Below are 26,290 nucleotides of genomic sequence, written 5' to 3'. Positions count from 1 at the left end.
CTTTGCTGTAATTTTTGTATATTAAGTTATTCTATTAGCGGCCATTCATATATAGTCTAAAGCTTTAGGCAATTGATGCCATAGTTTGTGCCGACTGTGCAGCTTTCAGTGCTTCTTTACGTACACACTGCTTATAATTCTTGTATAGTTTAATGAAAGCAAATATTAATAAAATCGCAAGTATAATCCATAATAATAACTCTTGCGTTTCGTGGAATAAAGTGTGTTGTTCCACGTGGTTTAGGATATTTACTTGTGGGTCTCCTGTATTTTGAATAGTTTTCTTGTCAAACAGGCCCATTTCTACTTTCTCGAAGCATATTCAATTAATTACATGCATTGTTTTTCATTATGCATTATACATTATAGTCATTGGTAAATGTATCGAAATTTATTGTTTCTATACCGAATATATTATTATCAAAACTCATTATTTGGAAATAATTTTTATAAATACTTTGTAACCGAGGGTATGTAATTCGAACACTTCATAAAGAAACATATAATCATTCTAGCCTATGCGTTCAGTTCGATAAGTGCTGTACGTTTTATTTTGATATACATCAGTTTCAATTGCTTACTTCATATCGTCGGTTTCATTCCAGATTTAGCTCCTTCTGCTCTCTGTTGGTCCCGCCTGTCAGTTCCTTATTGCTGACAATGGTCTCGCCTTCCGATGTTCCTGCTTCTGTTCATTTATCTTCGCGTTACACTTTCCGCTGCTGCTCTTGCTGTTTCTCCTTATTAAGGTTAACTTTTCATTTTATTCACATGGGAAAATAAGTTGTCTCTGTTGATTTTCTCCCAGCACTTTTGGTTTGATCTTCATTGAAATTATTTTCGTAAGGAGTTTTTTTTTTTTATTTTGTTTCCCTCCTATTCAGTGTCAGTATTTATATTACACCGCTTTTCTGGCACTTTTCCTGATCACATTGTTTGTAACACTTTTTGAATTTCTCCCAGCACTATTTGTTTAGATTTCGCTATTGTTCCAATGTTTGCTGTTCGAATTATCACTCGCCTGTTGGTACGACACTTAATATTCACTATTTAAGCTTGTCCAGTTGTCCATAATAAATATATATTTCATATATATTTTTTTTTTCAGTCTGCGCTAAAGTTGATTACACAAACTTCGGGGATTTTTCTCCCTTTCCTTAACTTTTCTTCTCATACTTTTATTTTGGCTTTTCCATTGAGCTGTGGCGGTAATTGCACTCAAGTTTACCACTCGCCATGTAATTATATAGTTTATATTGTAATGCCAATAATATTGTTCACATCACCAATATTGTTCATCACACGCGGCCTTGTACTTATTTTCAATATTCTTCACATAAATCACTTCCGAAGATTGCAGGTTTAATTTCACGGTCGCCATGTCTTATATTTGCTTTATACTTTTATTCAAAAAGGGTTTTATTCATTTCTCGTCACTCCACGCGTGCATCCGCGTCGAGTGTCATACAAGAACTGTCTTAATGCTAGTTACATGTGTCTTAAGCTAACTTAGCCAACAGTTTTTGGAGAGTTTCATTGGGAGGAGCCAAGTCGATTTCAAAGGGGAATAGCCAATCAATCGAATGCAGTGTTCGATGTGAATGGTGTCAAGAAATAAAATTGCTTACTGCGCTCATAAGCGCGCATATCGATTTCATGGGAAATCGTAAAGTGTCACGACGACTTTGTGTACGGTCGCGTATTTAATCAGAATAGAACTGGGTTTGTTTTGGTTTCTGGTTTATTGCCTTTAGTTGCGCGCGACATGATGTAAGGGTGCATTCATATCGCCCGCGCATGTTGGCATGGACGAATGTGGGAGAAAAACAATTAACGAAATAATGCAGTTGCGCTTGAGGAATGTTTCGTGGGAATCGTAAATTGAAGTGACCACGCATGAGTCATTTATTTTGAAACAATCAACTGCTTATGAGGAGAAGGATAATTTGTATATTGGGAGTTTTAAGATGGACTTTGGAACGGGGTTTGAAATCATACTACATTCGTCAGCATTTCGGTGTACAGCTTCCGGGCTCGCGTCTTCCCCACCATGTTTTGCCTTGCGTCGCGGTTAGGAGCCTTCTGAACGTTGTATGTACGCAGGCCCTCCCGCTGCTTGGTCCGCTGGACGAATGAACTTGACAAATTCAGCTTATTGGCGACATCCCGGACCGAACTTCTTGGATCACGTCTAAACTGCTTAACTACGCGCTTGTGATCTTTTTCACTGACGGAGCATCCATTTTTGCCGTTCTTCACCTTCCGGTCGATGGTTAGGTTCTCGAAGTATCGTTTTAGTACTCTGTTGACCGTAGATTGGACGATTCCCAGCATCTTACCGATGTCCCGATGTGACAACTCCGGATTCTCGAAATGAGTGCACAGGATTAATTCACGACGCTCTTTTTCGTTCGACGACATTTTTCCAAATTTACGAAAAATTGACAGTGAAGCATGGCCAACGTGATCTATACACTCTTATCTGATTATAAGCGAAAGCTGAAGATATAATTCCTAAAAATTAAATTTCTACAGCGTTTTTTCCGTGATGCAATTTGATGTGACACACCCTTTAGCACTGAACATTGAAGCAACGTAAGATTCCTCGCAGATATTAGGGACAATGATCGAATAAAAATCTTTCAGCTCTTCATGTAGCATCGTGAATTCAGGTTTTTCAGCCTGGAACAAACGATTCAATCTGTTGATCTGGGGCAAAACGTACGGCGCATTGCATTGTACATTGACCGTCCGATGCGAATCCTTTCAGACGATCCTTGTAAGGAATTTCGTCCTTATGAAACTGATCAATCATTGCATTGTAGATGCGTTTAAGATCAGCAGCACCAAGCGATACTGCGGCGTAAAAGTCGTCATGTACCTTAATGTTGCTTTGTTCAAATGTAAAAAATTTCACAAATGGGAAAAATCTGTACCAATCTGTACTTTTTGAAGAAAATCTGTACTCTGTACCGTACTGAATCTGTACCAAAAATAAGGAAAAAATCTGTACCTTTCCAGATAAAACTGTACGTGTGGCAACACTGAGTTGGGGTTCGATTCCCGTTCTGGTCGGGGGAATTTTTCGTCAAAGAAATTTCCTCCGACTTGCACTGTGGTCACGCGTATTCTAGAGCTTGCCCCTCAGATTGTATTCAAGGCGTGTTATTTGGCATATAAATCTCAACTAAGGACTAATAAAAATGACGCAAGTAATACTACTTTGAGACGGCGAAGTTCCCCTAGGAACGTTGGTGCCATCAAAGCAGAAGAAGAGGGAGTAAGGCTCATTTAGAAAAACAGGATCGTGCCAACCAAAAATCTGCATTAAAAATAATGATTGGTAATGATTCCAGTTTGGTTACTCTTAACTTTTCGAGTAAGTTCAAAGGAGAATATTTATTTTAATTGTAGTTTCAAAGGTGCGATTTTGCCTTTATAGATTCGTGGACAATCTGGTAAACCAAAGCTAGAGTACGAGCAAGCAGATTTCATATCAACGATCGTCGAATTAACCGTTATTAGTGGAACAGCAGATGATTGGCCTCGATGTGATAAAATTCGTACGTGTGAAACATTTAACGAACAACATGGTGAACTAGCGAAACAAAGCTTCATGTTATCCAAAAGTACAGCGTACCTAGCTAATTCACAACATGATCCCAGACGGAAATTTTCGCACGGCAACTATTAGGTAACATTGAAAATTTGTACTTGTAGGATAGTGTTGTCGTGCCCACCGTACAACAGACGGCAGCTCAGACGGTTGAATTGGTGAGTCCCGGGAACCGTATTAAGCTGGTAACTGTATCAATTTAGAAGAGTTTCAAATCAGTCACGATTTTATGAAATCATGTTAACGTTTATATTTTTTTATGCTATGAACAGAATTTGATGTTTTGGGCGGAAATATTTAAAGCCTCTATAATTCAAAACAACTTCATAATTTAAATCACAGTCTCAACCCAGCTGCCGAGCAGACAACATTCTCTCTGTGATATAAAACACAGAGATATATTTTCATGTCATCTGGTGAACAGTAGTTCTGTATTTTTTCCATCACACGCACACATTGTAATATTTATGCGTTGCCAAGGACAGATTGAAGTATTTTCTATGCGATTTGATTATTGCTTTTGACCACAGTGGAAAGCGGAAGTGGCGCCATGACTGGAATAGATCTTTTTGTTTATTGTGGTATCCGAGAAATTTTTGTATTGGGTGTGTTGTTAGCTGACGCTCCATACTTCCGTTTATTAATAAATTCTGCTTGCTTGAGATCAGTGTTGCCACATTTTGACCTGTACCAGAAGTGTTACAAATCTTTTTCATTTGTACTTTTTCATCCAAAAATCTGAACCATCTAAAATATTTGTTGTAGAGAAAAATGAGTTATTAGCATAAAAAAATATTTACTACAAATGCTGTTACTGAGCTGATTTCGAAATCTATTTTTGTTTATTGTTAGAAAAAAAATCACTCAACAGTTGTCGAGAAGTGAGGCATAGTGAGAACGTTACAAACAAGGAATCGAAGCGTCGAAATGCGAAATGCTCATTTGCTTGATCAGCTTCACGAAAAAACTGCGACAAGTATTCTTAAAAATGATCTGTCTTTCGCTGTCCATTGTTCTGATAATTTCTTCTGCTGCCATTCTAACCTAAAAGTTCTTACCGAAATGATCCTCAAATTTAATAACATTGTACATCGAAACAACGTAAGATTCCTTGTAGATAGTGCGAATGATCAAACAAAAAATCTTTCAGCTGCTTATGTAGCATCGCGAATTCCGGTTTTCAGCCTGCAACAAACAATTCAATCTGTTCATCTGGGGCAAAACATACTCCAAAAAAAGGAAAAGAGGGTTTGTCATTAAATCATTGGGGGTAGTCAATATTCTGCAAGCAGTCTGATTTTTGTAATATTCATACTAAATGGAAGAAAGAAACTTTAAAAATCGTGATATACATCTGTTCACTACCAACGCTGACGAAAGCCAGCGATTGGCAGAAGGGCTTAGAATTATAGGCGGCTTGAGTTCCAAAATTTCCTATATTACCTCGAATTCTTCAGTCCTATTTGGGCTTTTGGATATATATGTATAAATGTCCTCCAATAAACGGCCAATCTATCTTCATCTTCAGGCCTATCTATCTTCTATGTCCTCCAATAAATGGTCCTACCTTCCGTCGTTATGAAACTGATCAATTATTGGATTTATATTTTCTGATCAGCAGTACCAAGCGAAACTGCGGCGAAAGAGTCGTTATGTCCTTAACACGTTGAGTCTCGAAATGTTTTTGCTGCGCTTTGCATTCAGTCCGAATCAAAAAAACTTTCACCCTATCAGTATCGGTCCCAGCTAGAGATGGGCAAAACGGTTCATTTCAGTGAGCGGCTCAGAGCCGTGCGCTCAATGAAAAGAACCGGCTCATTTAAGCGACTCGACGGCTCTTTTCAAGAACTGATTTATTCGGGTATGTAAAGAATGGAAGACATAAAGAATAAGGTTTAAAACAATAATCAGTGCAGAGAATAGTAAAAACATTACTTTATTGGAGGTTTTCTCTGATATATTTCCATCACAATAATCTTCTTTACTTTTTGACGTAGAACTACGTCTTTCATTAAGGGTGCCAAATCAGAAAACGATTTATATACCAAACGAATCGGAAATACTCTAAGATTTGTTTTTTCTGCTATGCATTACATTTTCCTGATGAGTAAATGGTTTAAATTGATGAAAACTAGAAGCATTTCCAATTTCGCATACATTTGTTCTGCTCATTTGTGAGCTTCTCTAAACATGTCGTCAATAACAAGCCACTTATCGGCGATCAACAAAGGGGAATGATTTAAAGTCACCGTGAACAAATGCAAAAGGAGAAGAAGAAGAAGAAGAAGAAGAACGAAGGGTAATATTTGCCTGAAGCATAAATATTGTATCTCGCTGGGGCAAACTTTCAGTATCGTTCTAGATACGAAGCAATGAACATCGCTTGTTTTTCCTTGTTTTGCGTCATCACATGTCTTCGTTTCGGATTGAGCTGTGGACGCGACCAAATTACTTACTCGCCGATGTCTCTGGCATTGCAATCATTACATCGATCTGACACCATTCCATTATGGTTCTGAACTACACAACTGCGTGGGGAATCATCAAACTAGGCTATCATCGGCTCACCAAGAAAATAATTGTTCAGGAATTTTGTGTGTGATTTGGTTTCACATGACAGTAGCAATACTATCTCCACCAAGGATGATAGCTAAGCTAATGGAGACCGGAAATATTCATAGAAATGGGGTTCTGCTGAGAAGAGCGCAAAGCGGAGATAAGTGTGTGTGGGTGTGTGTAAATGATATCCGAAGTTATTAACGAACGACTTGAACAAAATAACAGCGTAGTTCTACGTTAACAAAGTGGTCGTGTCTTGGACACAAACTCCTATAATCTTGAATTTCCTTTTTACATGAACTATTGTCTTCTACTAGTCACGTCCTTTCATTAGATACCCATATTGATGGGGTTTTGAAAAAATACATATTTCGTCATTCTGAGGTGGCGGCCATTTTGGATTTGCATTTTTCGTAAATAACTGAGTTCTACTAATGAAGCCCTTTCATTTGATAGCTCATCATAGCTCATCATTTGATGGGATTTTGACGAAATTTGTGGTCTGTCATTCTGTAACGGCCGCCATCTTGGATTTCCATTTTACATAAATAACTGTGTCCTACTACTCAAGCCCTTTCATTTGATACCCATATTGATGGGATTTTGACAAAATTTGTTGTCTGTCATTTCGTAACGACTGACATCTTGGATTTTCATTTAACAAAAATAACTGTGTCCTACAAGTCAAGCACTTTCATGTGATACCTATATTGATGGGGTTTTGAAAAAAAATACATACTTCGCCATTTTGGGGTGGCAGCCATTTTGGATTTGCATTTTCCATAAACAACTGTGATAACTGTGTCCTACTAGTCAAGCCCTTTCATTAGATACCCCATATTTATGGGGTTTCGAGAAAATATGTAATCCGCCAAAATTTACAAACATACAAACAGCTAATTAAAACCGCTTAGAAAGCAGCATGGGAAACATATATTTCTTTCGCACTGCCGCAAGCTACGGTTCGTCAGAACGAGCGTACGATCCAAGATTCTTTACCAATAAGCCGGCTCTTAAAAGAAACACAGTTCTTTTACGAAACGCAGTTCTTTTTTGAACCGTGGTTCTCAAATGAAAGGTTCTCATTTAAGAACCGTTCATTTGAGAGCCGCGGCTCATTTTTAAAGAACCGTGGATCGTACGCTCTTTTTGACGAGCCAGCTCGTGAGCGCTCGCTCATCTCTAGTACCAGCTGCCAAAAATATTCATTGGGTGAAAAGAAAATAGTCAAGAATGAGATAAGAAAGTAGTTACATTTTGTAACACATCCAAAAACAACCCGTATATGAGGTTTTATTTTATTTTGCTCCTCTATCAAAAATATATTAATAATATAAATAATATACTATTAATTATTATATATATATATAATATTAATAATATACTCTATAAAATATATTATTTGATATACTCAATTGTATGATGGTTACTTCCACATGAATTGTGTCATGTTCTACAATTGCTGTTTGGAAAACAGTTTAATTTTGTACGATTGGTGCACAGCGTCAAGTTTCAGGCCGTCTGGTGAACAGTGCTTCTGTATTTTTGTATCACCCGCACACATTGTTGTTTTATCCGTTGTCAAAGGTTGATTGAAGTGGGTAAGGAAGGTGGAATAATTGTGCGGAAAACTGAAGGAAAAAACTCGTTCCGCAGCAGTTGCTGCTGCCGATGCCTTTATAAAGAACACATTCCAGTCGCAAAATCTATTAATGATCGCTTGAATTGTAAATGTGCATCATCCATTGATAGAATTCAAAGAACATCTTTCGCTATCAGAAATTGAACATTAGACGATCTGAAATTTATTTTTTGTATGAAATTTCTCTCATTGCTCCCATGCTGCACCTTCGTGTTTGATTCTCTTGACTACTTAACGATATTCTTTTGATATTGAACTCTCGCGTAACTTTTGAAAAGGTCCAATGTAACATTTTCGTCAACTCGAGAAAAACGAAGTTGAAGACTCGAACATTAATCTGCGAATTGTATTGAAAGGTATCGATCTCTATCGCTACTTTCACCACTAGCAGTCAAGAATAACTCTGAAAAACCAATTGTAACTGTTGTTCAGTGATTTGAGCTCAAATTTGAAGCCTAGGAACGAAAAATGTTACATTGGACGTTTTGACTGCCGCGTTTGCACATTGGACATATTACGTTGCACGATGCGAATCTGAAACTAACTACTAAACAGCAATTCAAATATCAGCATTTCGTTCTAAAGACATATTATTGTTGTTATCGCTCGTTGAATTGCACTGAAATCGCTAACAACGCCTGTAAGAAACAAAAACCCAAAACGACCGAAGTACGACTTTGTGTTGTTTTGACTGCTTTGTTACTTCGGACGTTCCGAGCGTCGTAGGAAAGTGGCGTCCGAAGTAACAGCCGAGTGCTTAAAATACGAATCTGCACATTGGATATTTTTTGTATCGGCGATAAAAAGATGAAGAAGATAGATACATGAACGATTGTTTTTGTAATGCATTCAATGATTGAAAACTAAGAGCGTGCATCCATTAACTCGATTTGTTTACTTTTGTTACATAGGACCTTTTCAAAAGTTAAGCGAGAACTCTGTTAACTATTTAGCCAATTCGCGTTGACGGCGGAATGGTGTCGACATCTGGATACGACATTAGTTTGTATGAGGCCAACTCTTCTCTATCAGATTAGTCGGCCCTAAAGCAGTTTTAAATTACTAAAATTTGTATGATTTTTTTTCTTGGCGTTATTTACCTACTAGAAGTACGTTGTTCTGACCCTAATTTAATCTAATTTCTATGAGTTTTCAGATATTCTCACCAAAACTTGCCATTATAATATAAAATTATCTTTAGACACAATTTTTGTATGATATTTTTTCACTACTTGCAAGCAAAAGTGATTTTCATTTAAATAAAGTACTAATTTGGTTTGGAAAAACTAATTTTCATTCATAATTTTTATTTTAAAAGCGTGTTCATTTCTTTTGCCAACCCATATTGTCATGCCTACTCCCCCATTTCGTAATACGAAGCTCAATGCCGTCAACGCGTATAGTCGATTTGTGCCCGACAAAGTTCGGACAGTCCGTTTAGATGCCCAAACATTGGGTCAAAATTCCATAAAATGGAACCTTCATTTTCCATTTCCATCCAATGAAGGGCTAGACTAATCTGCCGTTGGTTGGAAGAGCATCAGTGACTAATGCAGCCATTTACAGTTGACGCCAGGAGCGTAGAAAATGGTTTCAATTTTTCACTTTCACTATAACAAACTATAACACAGTTTGAAGCGAGCCGCAGGAAATACAAATGCCTTTTTAATTGCTCTAAGGTCTGATCGATTCTTTTTTTTTTGTAACAATCGTAGAAAAACATTAACCTTAATAAACTTCTAACAGTTTCACGTTCAATATAGGTGCAGTTGTGCGTTCAGGTCACACCAAATACACCCCTTCAGCAGCTCTACCACATAAAACCACTGATGAATTGTTAATGTTCGATTATTATTGGGCTTCTCGTGATAACTTGATTGTCGACGGACAAAGACAAAGCATGATTGAGGTATAGCCTCTTTCGAGCACTTACCGTTTGGCCTACTGGAATTTTAGACGTCCAGCCGGAACTGATAACTTTGCTGGATTCGATAGGTTGTTTCACCTCGTCGAATACCTGGAAGCTCGGTTTCCTGAAAAACAAATTCATGAAACTATTTTTCGCGGGAAACTTTTTCACAGCATACCTCTTCACTTCATCGAACGAATCACTGTCCACTCGGAAGCTCGGATAGTTCTTGGATCGGGAGGAGGTAGGCGACGCCGAGCCACTGCCGGCCTCAATCCAGTCCACATCGGCCCCGAACATGATGACCGAAGTGTTCCGACAGGAGGGAACTTTCAGCGCGTACTCCACGCTCCCGTCGGGACCGATGAAGGGAAGCTGCTTGCGGGCTAGCCGAGCCTTGACGGCCGCTATTAGATGGTTCCCATCGGGACGCTGGGCGACGGAAGTGCACACCACGTCTAGGACCAGTTTAGGCGAGCTGATTTGTCCTAACACTGCTAGCACATCGAGCGCTCCCTGTAAGTTGGAAATGGATGCGGAAATGGGTGAAAAAATGTTTGATTTTGTTCCAGGAATGTGGTAAACTCACATGCCGCACTCGTTTCTTCCGGTCCACCGCTGCCTCGGTGGCCCTCGAAATCAGTGTCTTGATGTCAAAATACGTGCTGGGGAATGTCATTAGAGCAAACAGGACCATTTGCAATGCATTCTCACGGAACTGAAACGACAGAATTTGCGTCGTTATTTTTTACGGTTTTTCAAAATTGCGAACTTCCCCGAGGCTTACCTTCGAGCTTTTGGCATGTAGGAAATCATCGGATAGCAATCGCTGCACGATTGCGGCCGTCGGTAGTCTTTGCATCAAGGCTTTCGCAACCGTGTTACTTCCGGGACCGCCCTGTCGGCAGAGGCCGGTCATGATTTGAGCCACACGGTCCTCGAGATTCTCCAGCGGAAGACGCGATATCAGATTGACCAGCATTCGGACCTTGTCGTCGATGACGTCGGAATTGCGCTCGGACGAGAGCAGCGTTCGCAGCAATGATTCAAGATACGGCTGGACCTTGGCTAAATTGTCGGTCGATTTTAGCGACTCCTCAATGGCACAGAACCCCTGGGATCGTATCCGCCAGTCCTGCAAATGCAAAAACGAAACATTGAGAGTGAGAACGCTTTACGTAACAGCAACGGACGAAACAATGTGTGGGGGGTTTTGTGTATGATATAAAGACACGAATAACAAATGACTTCGGCATAAATTAACACTTCGCCGACAGCAGGAGGATGAGTGTCAGCATTTTCCACGGGCGACAGGAAACTATTATTTTTGCTCACATTTCTCATTTTGTGCTCCAGCTGGACCCAGCACTATTAATCGGCGGAACCCACTCGACACCACTATCTCCGATGAGAAATCAACCACTGACACGATAACTATTTTTCACTCTGCGAATCCAGTCGAAGGGAAACTTTTTCGCACCGCTCAGCGCCGTAACGATAGTTTAAAGTTTTCCACGCGCGAACTTCATGGTTCAAGGAAAAACCGCTAATCCGTAGTGCGATGAACCAGCAAAAAAGTACACTGAAAACCGGGAACACCGTGTTTGGTCGGAAAAGTTTCCTATTGGCAGCACGTGTGGCACAGCGAGAGTCGTATCCGAGACTGTCGATTGGGAAAACCCAGACGGATCAAAAGCTTGCGCCCTCCTTGGCCCTTAATTTGATCCCATGCCCAGGCCGCCCGAGAGCAATGTCTCCGCGAAGAAGTAAATAATACCGGTTCGAATTGATTTAGCGTGTTGACACCGTTTCCTTTTGGCTGGCCATAATGTGGTGCAGAAGTAGTGTAAGTAGATCAGTTTTAATTAGTGGATTTGAGATAAGGGGGCTCTGTGCCGGCCATTGAATGGCGCACGATTTGTTTTTGGCTGTAAATGTAGGAAAATGAGATGGATGTAGGTGAGACTCGTGAATGGGGGGTGGGGGGAGCGTTGGCGTCGGAGGAAGGGTCATCATCGGGTGAGGAAGGGTGCAAAAATGACTGCCGTCACGCACGCAACTGGGTTCCAAATATATTTTCTAGAATTTCGAGTGCGTTCTAGATTTGTTTTGCATCTTCTAGCTTTTGTTTTGATGTTATTTACTGTGTAGAAAAAAACGAGGTGAAGTTCTGTGGGTCACTATTCCTCGTGGAGCGCAATTGTGCAAAATTAAGTCGTTAAACGTTGCTCAAGCAGATTTATTAGGCCCAATTAGGGCTCATTTGATTTGCAGTACTTCGTGCGCATTGAATAACTAGAGCAGAGAGTGTTGTCGAGATGCTTTACATGTTTCGTCGAGTCAAGATACAGGCCAATATAATTTTTTTCAAATAAATATTCATCAAGATGCTTCAGGGTAAGTCCATTGTAGCCGAGATTTCATTATTATTACTTTGTTGCAATGAGGTACACATCGAGGTGAAGCATGAGGCGAAGTATATTTGTATTGGCGACCAAAATATGGTTTGTAATTATTTGCGTTCTTTACGAAGTGTATATGGAAGAAACAAAACAATGTTCAAATACTCATGTTTCATGATGGTTTGAGCCAAACTTCTCATGAAATTTTGCAACTTTTTGTCTTTTAACAGATGACAATTGTATTGTGGCCTATTTCCCTGTTATTGTGGTGAAAAACCCCAGAGAGCAGTCGTAGTTTTAGTCTTCGAAAGTAGTAACATTTTCAGTGAAACGCTGCTTAATTGAAGACTATTTTCCCACATCACACATACCCACACTGATAGCCATAGTAATATTAATATGGTATCGTTAAAATAAGGAAAGTTCGTTTGTTTCTATGGCCGTGGGAGAGTGAAAATGTTTCACTAAAATATCACTTTTGTTGGTTTTCTTCGACGTGATTTCACAAATGTCCACTGCACGCTATCACATTATGTTTATAATACGCGGGAACATCAATAAAATGTATGTTTTTCATTGATAACACACTTATTGAAAAAACCATTTTCACACGGATGCGGTGGGCAATCAAAGATAAACACAACGACTGACATCACTGTTTGAGAAATAGTTTTGGCAGCGCATGCTATGTCACTCGAAACTCTATCTTCATTACCTTTTTTCCAGGACATTGACTTTGTTGGAAGCGTAGGTTCCATTTTTTTTGTTACTGTGAGCTCTGGTATAATGAATTTAATCGTGGTCGCAGTTCGATAAAGGAGCAAAAACTAAATGATGAAAGATCGTAAAGGTCGAGGTAACCTTAGGCATACATAAAATATCACACGTAAGTTTAGTTCTGAAAAATATTTGTTCTTGTAGGATTCTTTACAATTTGACACAATAAAATAATGAAAAAAAAAACAATCGAAAGGAATTGACCAAGCTGTATCTTCTGAAGCGAAGAATGAGGAATCTCTGCATATATGTTGGGAACTAAATAGCAGTCGTATGTGTCAAGAATGAACTAAAGATGAACTGCCATACAAATGAAATACAAATTTCTGCATAACTCGAGAACTAATCAAGCAAATGGAACCAAATTAAGCGCATGGAGGTTTTAGGGTGCAATAAACGTTTCTATAATGGTTAGACTCTCCACCCCCCTCTTTAAGGAGGGGCTGCCATACAAATGAAACAAATTTATGCATTACTCGAGAATTGATCAAGCAAACGAAATCAAATTTGGCATGTGGAGGTTGTGGAGGAAATTAAAATTTTTCGGAAAGCTCTGAAGGGAAAAGGGAAAATTCTGAAAATTAAATTCCCATGTGTTCTACAATTATATAGTGACAAGTGCTGTTAGTCCATTTGATGTTTGCGCTTCTTCTTGAATGGCGTTAACGTTCCCTTGTGGAACTTTTGCCGTCTCAACGTATGCATTAACTAGCGTCATTTATTAATACTTGGTCGAGATTTCTTAAGCCAAATAACACGCCTTGAATGTATTCCGAGGGGCAAGCTCTTGAATACGCATGACCACAGTGCAAGTCGAAGGAAATTTCTTTGACGAAAAATCCCCCGGCCAGAACGGGAATCGAACCCGAACACCCGGCATGATAATGTGAGACGCTAACCACTCGGCCACGGGTGCACTAATTTGATGTTTGCGCTAGCGAAATTGATCTTTGTACGAAACTGGAAATGGATTTTAATGTGATGAAACGCACTCCTATATCTTCTTCTATTTATACAAAAAAAGGATCGCCAGATGTGTTGATAAGAGCAGAACTCGAGGAAGGAATTGTCCGATTTAGGGCTGTCTTTATTCTATCATAGTTTCTGTATAAAACATTTATTCCATGTAACGGAGAAACATGTTATTTACAAGTGGTTGAAAAATCTTGAACGAGAATTGTGTCTGAAAATAATCTGATATTATAATGATGAGTTTTGTTAGAAATACTAGGAATTTTATAGTGAAAAGTAAATTCAACGGAGACGAATAGAAGATCAATCAATGAACAGTTCTGCGATTGGACCCATGAACTTGCTCATAGTAAGGAAACGTGAATACCTTCAAAGGTATTGATAACAAAAAACAAATTTTCGGCGAGACGAAGCTTGCCGGGTCAGCTAGTATACCATAAGACCATAAGATAGGAAATTTATTCAGCAACTATTTTGATTATAATATAAACAGTGAAAATATGTTTTTAGGGTTTTACTCGCTGCATGCACTGTGGGGGAAGAGCAACAAACAACATGTTTGCATACAATTCGGGCTTTAGCATCCATGGTAGAGATGGGTAAACCGTTCACGAAAGGTACGGAAGAACTTGTTCGCCAAAAAAAGAAATGAGGGAACGGCAGTTCTTTTTTTTTCAAAAACGAAACGGTGGCTTGATATACGGAATGATTCCACCCAAACTGTTCGGGAACGAATGATGAGCAGCTGAACTGAATACATGGGGAAAGCATATTACGTTAGACAGAATGGATGAACATAACGAAAACGCTTGGAGAAAACTTAAAAAGATAACGATTTTGTCATTCACAAGCAAAATGTATGCAACACAAACATTAAACTTATTCTGTGAATGTGTGCTCAATTTAGATTAACATTATGGTTGGTTTCATCATTGCAATTAAATTTGATTCACGCAAAGCTGTAAGTTTTCTATTTATTTTTTTTCCCAATTCATGTGTAATCTTTATACAGCCATTCCATGCCAAACCGATATATTTTCGTCAAAAGTGGTAATTTTGTTCTCTATCCCAAAACACTAGACTCGTATTTTCTTATTTCTTTATAAGGGTGCCCTTACCATTTTAGGGTGGTCCGAAAAATCCATTTTTTTTTTGAACCACTCAACCGATTTAGCTGATCGACATATCCAATTGAAGCCAATGAGCTAGCTATATTGACCTTGCAAATTAAATGGATTTTATTTCGGTGATTATTGATTGTTGTCGTTTTTTATTGTTTTCATGGCTTTGGACTAGAGGGCACTATATTTTTTAATATTATTTCTTAGAAGCTGAGGATTTTTTACATAACATATCTCGATATCAGAGTTATGATTTTTCAAAGGTGATTGATGGTTCGAAAAAACAAATTTTCCCCATTGATCAAAACAATTGAAAATACGTTGAAAATTAAAAATACGAAAATATTCGTTTACGCTCAGCGCTTGTACACACACATATGAAAATCATGCAGTGTATGGTAGTCACCAATACCTACACACTAGAATATAAATTGAAGCATTGTTTGTTCACAATGACACAAAGCAGCAAGATCATCACCTGGTCTTATAGAAGTTGGACAGAGTGTAGTTAACAAACAATTCTATAAAATTAAGGTAGTAGTTTTTGATAAAATAATCCAGAAATTGAGAAGAGTTTCTAAACATCCAAGGTGGGTCGTTTTATACCCATCACTGTATGTTCTGCTTCGACGTTAATTGCTGGTGCTGAGAGAGAATCTTCTCGCAAATGGATCGTTAGGGCGGTGCTTTTGTTTGGATTGTATTTTTTAGTAATAACACGTTTCTTGAGTTTACTCTGATCATGCTCATTATTTTCCAAAGCATCTGTCAATCTTAAGCTCCGCTGCGGTATATACGGTGATCCATCTGAACCACAGTTTTCAATTTACGATAAACGTTTGAGAACAATGTAATTCTTCAGGGTCCTCGATTGACCATCTTTGTATTGTTCTAGAACAGGGGATCTCAAACTGTTTTGGGCAAGAGACCCCTTTTCCAGAATTAAGGACTTAGACTCCCATAGCCAAAATTTCTTTGAAAATCATATCTTTAGTTTTTTTTTTCAAACTGAATTATTACCAGTTTGAAAACATTGAAGATGGTTAAATAAGTAAACTTGACATTATTTTCTCACGGAGGCGATCTGGCGTAGTAACAACATCCGCACTTCTCACGCAGAAGATCACGAGTTCAATTCACACTCTCGATATTCTTCCAAAAAATGGAAGTAATGTGACAAACCAGCCAAAAGTGTTGAAAGTCACTATAATACAGTAAACAAATATTTTCGCATCATGTTCAACAAAATAAATAGAGATAAAATTTAGTAAATATCAAGTGTAATAAATAATACTCACAACCTATAAACACATTCAAATCGCAAGCCAATCTAACCACAACTACCAAAATAACGAAATACGGTTCAATATTGGTTAGGTAAAGTCTCAAATCTTTGCGTTCGTTGATTTTCAAAATTCTGTTTCGCGTTGTTTGTGACCATAATGAAGCCTTTTTCGACAAAGTATGATGATGGAAAAACGAGAAGATATTTTTCAGCAGTGTCTCAGATCGCGGGATACTGTTTATCAATGTTTCGTTATAACTAGAACATATGACAGCCTTGGTTGTACTCCTACTTGAGCTCCTCATCTGTGTTGATGATAATCAACTTTTCTTGCATGATCACCTTGGCTCTTTCCATGGATGTGATATAGTACTGATTTATTATCCATTGAATAACTTGAAAATTTTGAGGATCTAAAAATATTTTAGTAAAATCCTTGTGTAAAGCTTCCAAGTGATTGACATATGATAATATAACATGGTCCTGAAGCTTCTGTGATAATTTTGACAAATGCGGAGACTGTGAATATTCTCTTTGGCTTAAATTGTGCTTTGAAAGTTTTGTCAGAAGAGCCGATATTATTGAAATTTTTTTCAATCAAGTTGAAATCGTCGAAACACAAATTCAAAAAAGCTGAAAATCTTGCTATGCAAGAGGCTCTTGGTGGTGAGCGAACTCCAGCGTGTAGAAGTAACCGAGTAAAGATTTCGTCGTTTTCTCATATAGCTGAACAAATAATCAAGTGTTCAAACAATTGCTTCGAAGGTTTTTGATAGCACTCATATTATGTAGTAAAGACTGATGTGATCTAGGGCTCAGATTTTTTGCTACTAAATGCTGTCTGTGAATCACGAAGTGAATGGCCACTACCTTACGCAGTTGTAACTTTGAGTGAGCTGTAAAACCACGATGACGACCAACCATTGATGGTGCACTATCAGTCTCAATGTTATTCTATGGAATAGCTTTTCCGGTAATAAAAACCGATCGATACTCCTCTGGCATCAGTCTTCATATATGTAGTAAAAATCATTTCTTGGCACATATTTTCATTTTTGATGTATCGAACATACCCTAACAACAGAGCTTCATTGCTGGGTAATGTAGACTCGTCCAGCTGGAGAGAAAATCTGTTGGTCTATAATAACATTTTTCCCTCTTCGCGACCCTTTCTCGTGTTTCCTTAAATAATTAAAAAATTGTTTCTGTTACGCCACGCACATACAGTGTCGGACAATAGAATAGGACCACAGCTCAATCCAAAACAGAAAGTGACAAAACTTTGAGAAAAAAATTTCCATTTAAGTGCATCAAACCATTTACAAATTGTAAATTCCATTCTTCGAAGAAATTCAAATCATCCGTAGTTAAACCAATTGTCCTTTATTTAAAAATGCGTTTTAAGCATACTTACTGACTAAAATAACGCGACATAAAATAGGACCGCTTTAGAATTCATGGTAAAAAAAATTTAAAAAAAAGGAAATTCATACCGTGATCGATTTGCAGGGTTAGTACTTGGTGGTATAACCCTTATTACGCATCACTTCTCGCACCCGGTTCGGCATCGACTCCACCAGCTTTTGGCACGTTCTCAGCGGGATAGCGTACCACACCGCCTGGATTCTCTCCCACAGCTGCTGCTTGTTTTTTGATTTTTCGGTGTACACCTTACGTTTAACTATTTCCCATAGGTTCTCTATGGGATTGAGATCAGGGGACTGAGGCATATACGCACAGCCGAGTGGGCAATGGACCCGGAAAAGGAGAAACTATGGAGAAATGTGCTGTGGTCGGATGAGACCAAAGTGAACCTCATCGGCTCGGACGGAAAGAGTTGGGTCCATCGCCCACTCGGCTGTGCGTATATGCCCCAGTATACAAATAAAACATTCAAACATGGAGGAGGTAACATCATGGTGTGGGGGTGCTTTTCTTGGTACGGGGTGGGTCCCTTGTACTGGATCGACCGGATTATGGACCAGCATCTCTACGCCCAGATACTTCGGGAAGTAATGCTGCCACACGCCGAGTGGGAGATGCCCCTAAAGTGGCAGTTCCAGCAGGACAACGACCCCAAACATACCGCTAAAACGGTTAAAAAGTGGTTCCAGGATAATAAGGTAGACGTTATGGAGTGGCCAGCACAGTCCCCTGATCTCAATCCCATAGAGAACCTATGGGAAATAGTTAAACGTAAGGTGTACACCGAAAAATCAAAAAACAAGCAGCAGCTGTGGGAGAGAATCCAGGCGGTGTGGTACGCTATCCCGCTGAGAACGTGCCAAAAGCTGGTGGAGTCGATGCCGAACCGGGTGCGAGAAGTGATGCGTAATAAGGGTTATACCACCAAGTACTAACCCTGCAAATCGATCCCGGTATGAATTTCCTTTTTTTAAATTTTTTTTTACCATGAATTCTAAAGCGGTCCTATTTTATGTCGCGTTATTTTAGTCAGTAAGTATGCTTAAAACGCATTTTTAAATAAAGGACAATTGGTTTAACTACGGATGATTTGAATTTCTTCGAAGAATGGAATTTACAATTTGTAAATGGTTTGATGCACTTAAATGGAATTTTTTTTCTCAAAGTTTTGTCACCTTTTGTTTTGGATTGAGCTGTGGTCCTATTCTATTGTCCGACACTGTAGATGACCAAGATTTTTGTGAATTCTTTCTTCATTCACTTTATTCTAGTTCACTTCATTTAGCTACGTAAATACCTTGTAATCTCTTAAATTAAATTCAACGTTGAGTACATTATCATTCAAGATCCAATTTGATGATCACTTCATGTTTGGACATGAATTTGATGATCACACTTCCTATTAAATCACGTATATGTTTAAAATACAGAGAAATGTGGACATGCCTGAGAAATTCGTACGCTCAAACAGATTATCTTGCACGAACCTGTTCACGTTTTTTTACCTGCCCAATTTTTCATCTTGTACTTTTTTTATTTTCATCTTGTGTACACTCAGCGTCTTGTTGAGTTTTTAAAATATTTTCTACTAAGATATTAGTCATTTTCAGGGTTGCCACATCTACAGAATATTCTGTATTTTAACAGACTTTTCGCCAAATTTCAAATACAGAATCTGTATATACAGAATTACAGAATTTCTTCAAAGATACAGAATTTAATGATATTTTTTCAAATTCAAATTGAAATGTTAAATTAATTACAGTTCATTTTCTCTGTCTACCTTCTTACTAATAAACTTTGTTTTTTTGTCGTTGAGTCATGAAGATATGTAGAGGAGATGTTTGTAAAACGCGCCTGCCGGGCAATTTGATCCGTCTGATTTTCTCGTAAACCAGCAAGAATAGAAATGCAATGGTTATAGATAATCGTGCTAGTCAATGATAGAATCCTACCACGCAAATTTACTTTTGTAACATGCTTTAAAAAAATAAGAAAAATAATTTTCTTTGAAAGCGATTTTCGATGTATTTTTCTACATCGTTAATATAAGGTTTTTGTTGCGATAACGATAACTGTGAGTCATATTTATTGAGTCGAGTTCCCAGTGGATATCTCAGATGAAGAAAACGGTAAGAAAGGATTCATTTCCCTCCCAATTTTATATTTTCCGCATCAGCTTACCATCGGGCAGTATGGGACGATATTTCTAAATCATGTTCGATGAATCACACAAATAATTGTTTTCACATACTTTGAAATGACCTCAGTATGTTTTCACAAAAGTAAATGTCTTCAGAACGAGAACATGTCTTTACATCTGGCATCTATATTATATGCTCAGAGAATGTAGGAAAAAAAAGCGCGAACTGGAGAATTAATGCACGAATACTGGGAGAACATGCTCACCGGAGAAAACGTGGGCATGAAGTGAATAGATTGATGGAATCTCTCATTCATACAAGCTGTTTCTCTGAGCTTTTTAGTCTCTGAGAGAAACAGCTACTTCGGCTGGGCCATTCAACACCGTATGATTGAAAAATATAGAATTTGGTGACTTGCAAAATAAAATTCTTAGCACTTTTGTTATTCAGTATCTAAAATACAGAACGATTACAGATGACTGAGGGTTAACTAATCTACATACTAACGTAGTTATTACCTTAATTTTTAAGAGCACCATCAAGATAAATCCATTCTCGCTTAGGAGGTGCGTATTACACACTTCTCCTATACCTTGATTTATAAAAATGTTGAACCATATGAAATGTCATCTCACTTCTTCATTACTGCTAAGAATGTTTTTGGGACACTACTTGATAATTCCACATTCATCAGCGTGTGTTGAGTGAATATTCTCGCCTCACAATGCCAACAAAACAATGTTCTGAAATCGGTTGGCTTCCACAATGATGGACTCTATTTTGAAAGCAATGAATTATGTATCGGCTCAAGGAGGAGCGTCAAGGATGAAATTGACGGAAAATTTGAGAAAAGCAAAATTCAACAAAACCATTTATAAACATCATTATGAGAAAAAAAAAATTATGATTTATTTTGTTGTATTGATACTACATAAACAAACCATAAATAAGAACAATAAATTCAAGATGAAAATAAACCTTTCTTTCCATTTGTTCCGTTAGTATTTTGATACAGATTTTTTTTGCTAAAAATACAAATATACAGATTTTTTTCAGAAAATTTTACAGGATCAAATGTGCCAACCGTGGTCATTTTTATAACTGAATGGTTCACGTAACACAACTTATGGAGTATCTTTATTATTTTAAATAAGAACTTGTGTTATTTCATAGGGGGTCGATATTCAGACCCGGTCGACCCCCAAAATCAATTTTCGTTTCTGTCGACCCCTGGGAAACCGAAATCGACCCCAAGGAGTCGATATCGACTACTTCGAGAAAACCTGTTCTAATATAACTACGTCCATGTAACAATCATCAGCGATGGAGATCGATTCACGGTCAGATCCTTGGCATATCTCCATCTGGCAATAGCTGTTGTGCTATTAATAACACATCAATGATCATATCAACTCCGCTGTCCGGTCTAACTGAACAATGGAATAGAAGGAATACACTTACGTCTAAATGGTTACTGTGTAGTTTACAATTTATAGATACGATAAGCATGTAAAATGTACGCGATTGAATCCGGCTCTGTTACAGCTAAAAATGCTAATGAGCCTAAATAAATAAACAAATGGGATAAAAAAATGCAATTCAATAATTCCGCAATATCAGAACTTTACTACGATAACGTGGCTGGCTATAATCAATTTCATTTATTCAATTTCAATTTCATTTCATAGTTATCCAGAGTCTATAGATGCAGTAAACTCTGAATACTGTATGTTCAACGAATTCAAAGTGGGTCAACAATAATGACAAACGTTTTTTGAATCTCGTAAAACGTGGAAAATACTTATTATGGATAACGATGTCTCCTCCATTATGCGGTTTGACGCAAGGACCTATCCAACACCTCTGGCTTCATTTTTTTAAGGAGTGGCGCAACCGCTAAATTACCCTATTCAGCTTTGCATACTTGTAGATTATGCAAATTCGATAGCCCATTATGTTTCCCTTTAAATTTCCCACCAAAAGAGAAGAAAATTGTACATCAAAATTTTCTAAAATTGCTGCTTGACCGACAAACCGCCAGTGGATGTGAAGTGAAGAACCTCTGCGAAGGTGGCATTAGGTGGCACTCCCGATAACCTACACCTTTCGCTTCTGGTTCCTTCTCGCGTTGAGAAATGAGGAAAAATGAAAGGCGACTTTCCTATGTAATATGCCTATTAATCGCGTGCTGCACTTGATTTTCAGCGCGGCGGCAGTTTCCCTTTTTCTGCCACATTGTGTTTGTATATATTTATATATTTACACATAAAACTGATGAAGACTCTCGCTTGTTTTCTCGGGTTCTAGTTCTCAGGTTCCTCAGACGGGGAGGAACATTTGCGTGTACGATTGCTGTTGTTGTGGGGTGGCGAGTGGGTGCGAGATATGTTGATTTTTAGATCAACTGCTCGCCGTTGCGCTGACCGTTGTTGATGATGGTACCGCGCGATATGGTCTGGGTGAATGTGTGAGTGTTTGTAAGCCCACAATCTCAGCCCAGACTGCCGGAATGGGGTCGCCGCGTTCGTTTCTCTTGGTTTGCTGGAGACCAGCGGCTGTTTATTATTTACTGGACTGGACTAGATTTTCTACCTTTGCCAAGAAGAGGAACCGGGGGGATGGGGAAATGGGGAAGAAGCGAAATTAGGCACACCTGGGGGCAGTAGAACGATGCGAAGAAACCACAAAATCAATGGCTGTAATTATTACTTACTCCACTTTTCAGTTGGAAGAGGGCGACTCTATCCACTATGCCGAGATCCTCCCACGACTCGATGATTTTGGATTGCATTATTTTCGGTGAGCTAGGCCGGGAAGCTTTGCTCGGGGATTGGGGTGGATTGTTGTTGTTCTCCACATCGGTGCTATCGTCGCTTGGCTGAGTGTTGATAATACTCGGAATTGCAACTTCCGGTCCGCTGCTTGCGGACAGCACCACCGAAGAAGGCACGGGGATCTCCAACTCCTCGGTGGAGGTTTGGGTGGCTATAGTTTTCCCGAAAACATCATATATGTCATCCTCGTTAACGTTTACGCACTTATCACTTTTGGTGCCATCCAAGCTGGTCATCTCCAGATTATTGTTATTCGTGTCGCTGGCGTTCGGATGGTCCTTTCGGTTATCTTCCGAGGCACTGACTCGTCTGCTTCGACTGGGGGATGTTGAGGGACTCCTGAGAAGATTGTGCATAATTTCGATCCCGCTGTGCGGAGCTGGGCTGAGCGCCGAGGGACTAATGTATTTACTCCGTTTCAAAGTTGCCGAGCGGGTTCGACGCCTCGGTCGGCTTCGATCACCAACCGTAAGAAGTTTTTGTGGCGAAACACTCCCACTAGCAGGTTGTGACTTGTCAGTGTCACCTCCAGAGGCTGAAGGCTTGAGTCTCCTCGGCGAGGGCATCGTGTTAAGCTTTGGAATGCCTGTTTTGATCATCTTTGGAATTTTTGATACTCCGTTAGCTTTCTCGCTTGGCTGGGGAGGATCTTTCACTGCTTCAACGTTTAATTCCTTTTCCTTTCCCCCATCGTTTGTATCTGTCTTCTCCGTATTATCTGGGGCTTCCGGATTTGTGTTGAGCAAAACTTCTAACGATAAATTCGGTTTCTGAAGTTTCGGTGAAGATGTGGCAGGCGATTCTGCCGATTCGGATTTCTTCAGCTTGGTTGGACTTGTCGGATGATCCAGCACGGCTTCGACCGTTTTCAGAACTACGTTGTTGATTTTCTCCTCGATTCCTTGGATCGCCTGTTTCACTTCTTCGATTTTCTCCGCCAGCATGTGGTTGCTTTCCGGGAGTTCCATTTGACTTTGATTGTCCGGCGTATCTGGTTGAGATCCCGTTTCGTTTTTAGTTGAGGACTCTCCCGGCGGTGGCTCATTTTCGACTTCTTCTGATTGAGCAGGAACTTTGGAAGGAGTTTGGGGAGCTCGACCAGTTTTCGGTCGGGTCGATTTGGAGCGCTCTTTTGGTGGTTCCGGTGGTTCCGGAGGTTCAGGCGATGGAGTGGGAGTTGCTGATTTCTCAAAGGTTGTTATCGAAAGACCCGATGTGCGCATGTCGTCTTCATCGAATGTAACGCTTCTTCGTCTCGCGAATGCCATGTGTCTGGAGCGCGAACTGCTTTCGGAACCTGGGTAGCTGCTATGTTTAGCAGACATTGGCCTTTGGCCATTACTATTGATGTATTCACTACTTATCGGCGGCGAGGATCGCTCGGTATCTGCCGATTGGGAGAACTGTCTCCTCAGAGAGGAACTTGACCTATCGATGGATGAGGTGGAGGACTTCAGTGCCGACCGAATCGGTGAAGATCTGCTGGAAGAACTAGCCGTAACAGAAGAGTTGTGATTATTTACATTGATTGGTGCACTAGAACTAGAAGACTGTGAATTCGTTAGTCCGTCCTGATCACTCTGTTCGAACGTGTCACTGTCGGGTGTTCTCATTTTCACTATCTCTCCACCGAATCTCACCCTTCGGGGAGTTCTTCTCACGTACTCGTCCGACGATTGTTCCTGAGCCCCACTGGGGGACGCCTCCAGAGTTCTCGTCGCCGAACTTTCGTCGAACTCACTGTCCGTCAACACACGCACAACACCGTACCGTTTCGCATTATCTTCGTCACTTTCATCACTAATCGACTGAGAGTTCTCCGCCTCTAGAATCCGCATCGTGACCGATTCTTTATTTATCTTGATTTCAGTTTCCATTATTACCTTGGAGTCGTCGATCTTATCGACGTTGTCTACGCTAACCCGGCGAACGACCGAGCTTCCGTGGTTGGGAAGTTTGCTTATCGCGTACGAACTATGACCGAGTCGATCATCGGATCCCTTGAGACGTGATTTGCTATCGAACTCGTGATTCTCCGCCCTGGATATATCGTTGTAGCTTCCCGATTTCCATCGCTGGGCTTTCGGTGAGAGGGGTTGCAACGGTGGAAGCATTTCCGTTGTGGGAACCTGCGGAATGTGCGGCTTCCAGGATCTCCTCATAGGAACTTCCGACCCGGGTGGAGTTAAATTGACGACGTTCTCTCGTCGGGGACTTTTAGGAGGATTCGGAAGGCCGTAGACGTTGCAGAGTAGATCGAAATCACGCCGGTACGATATCGATATGCACTCGTAAAACTCCCGTGATCCTATGGTGTTCTTGATTTTCAACAGGATCTTAAGTGATATCTCCTGGTACGTTATTTGTACCATTTTCCCTCCCAATGCGTTGATAACCGCTCGGAGAATGAATGTTCTTTTCGCTGTTAGAATCGCTGGCTGAATCAGGGAGGGTAAAGCCAACATTACACCCACTATGTACCGGGTACTAAGCGGATCCTTTGGATTGCGGTCCATCCCATAGTTCATGATTTCCAGCATCACAACTTCGGGCATTTTTGTCTGTGCAATGTATACTTTGAGCACATCCAGCGCCCCTTTCCTAACAGCCGGCGAGGGATGACCCAGATTGTCGATGATAGGAGGCAATAACGGTCCAAAATACACATCCGACTCATCACGAAGCACGATTAGCACATCTATAAGCACCCTCAAAGAGTGCTGCCGCACTTGATACTCTGGATCATGCAATCGTTCCAAAAACTCCCTAAACAACTCGTTCATATTCAACCCGACCGGGAGTTCATTGTTCCGAATGATATACTCCCACAGAGGCGTCAACTGCAGCACTGATAACACGCGATGGTTATCTTCCACGTTGAGCACACGCCGATACCGAGCTGGTGAGGAGGAACTCGCATTATTGGAAGAATTAGACGTGGAGGAAGATCCCTCCCCACTCGTCGCGGAACTGCCATTGTTTTTGGCAAAAACTCGTCGAAAAAACATTTCTCCTGCTTATCATCAATGCACTCACAAAACTGTACTCGAATTACACACGGGCATTTCTCATGACGGTGGAATTCCCGTCCACTGAACGACACGCAATTGACAGCTCCAAAGACTAATATCAAAATTCTGAAATTTGTCCCCAAACACCGCACGCCACGAGAGACACCAAATGAATATCGGCGGCCTACCAAATTTCGACACCTGCTGGTCAGGACTGTGGAGTCGGTGGAGAAACACCACTGGAACATCGAATAGCCCCAAAGAGATCCGGCGAGTGGGCATGCGCCGGAACATTGTTGTGACCCGGCAAGTAACCCGTGACGACCGGCGAAGACGGCTTCCACCGCGGGTTGGTGGAATTGCTGTTCTTCGCTAATCGTATGTGGATTCACAGAGTTTAACCTACATTTTTCGAGACCGTAAATACTGTGTGACCGGTGAGCGGTGTTGGAGTGGGGGGCAGAGTGGAGGACTCCGTCGTATGCACGCTATTAACCCGCGTCAACCACTGGTGGATTCACAACAATGAATGAATTAACCCAGTCAAAGGGTAGAGAGCGGGGGCGTTGCGAGGACCTGATCTAACACGCGCT

General features: G+C 40.0%; 1 protein-coding gene across 1 annotated transcript in view; it reads right to left on the bottom strand.

The window, feature by feature from the left end:
* Positions 1-25,781, bottom strand: part of LOC129777456 (uncharacterized) — a 76,407-nt gene extending 50,626 nt beyond the window's left edge. Inside the window, exons 1-5 of the mRNA XM_055783724.1 lie at positions 22,566-25,781; positions 10,514-10,861; positions 10,316-10,444; positions 9,905-10,242; positions 9,751-9,850 (exon numbers count right to left, since the gene is read on the bottom strand). Of these exons, the coding sequence (XP_055639699.1) occupies positions 9,751-9,850; positions 9,905-10,242; positions 10,316-10,444; positions 10,514-10,861; positions 22,566-25,694 (4,044 nt within the window). The 5' untranslated portion in view covers positions 25,695-25,781. The remainder of the gene's footprint in view (positions 1-9,750; positions 9,851-9,904; positions 10,243-10,315; positions 10,445-10,513; positions 10,862-22,565) is intronic.
* Positions 25,782-26,290: the final 509 nt, after the last annotated feature.

Source organism: Toxorhynchites rutilus, chromosome 3 (assembly GCF_029784135.1).
Source record: "Toxorhynchites rutilus septentrionalis strain SRP chromosome 3, ASM2978413v1, whole genome shotgun sequence".
Lineage (NCBI taxonomy): Eukaryota > Metazoa > Arthropoda > Insecta > Diptera > Culicidae > Toxorhynchites > Toxorhynchites rutilus.
Note: the sequence above shows the minus strand (reverse complement) of the source record. Positions and strands in the feature narration are given on the sequence as shown.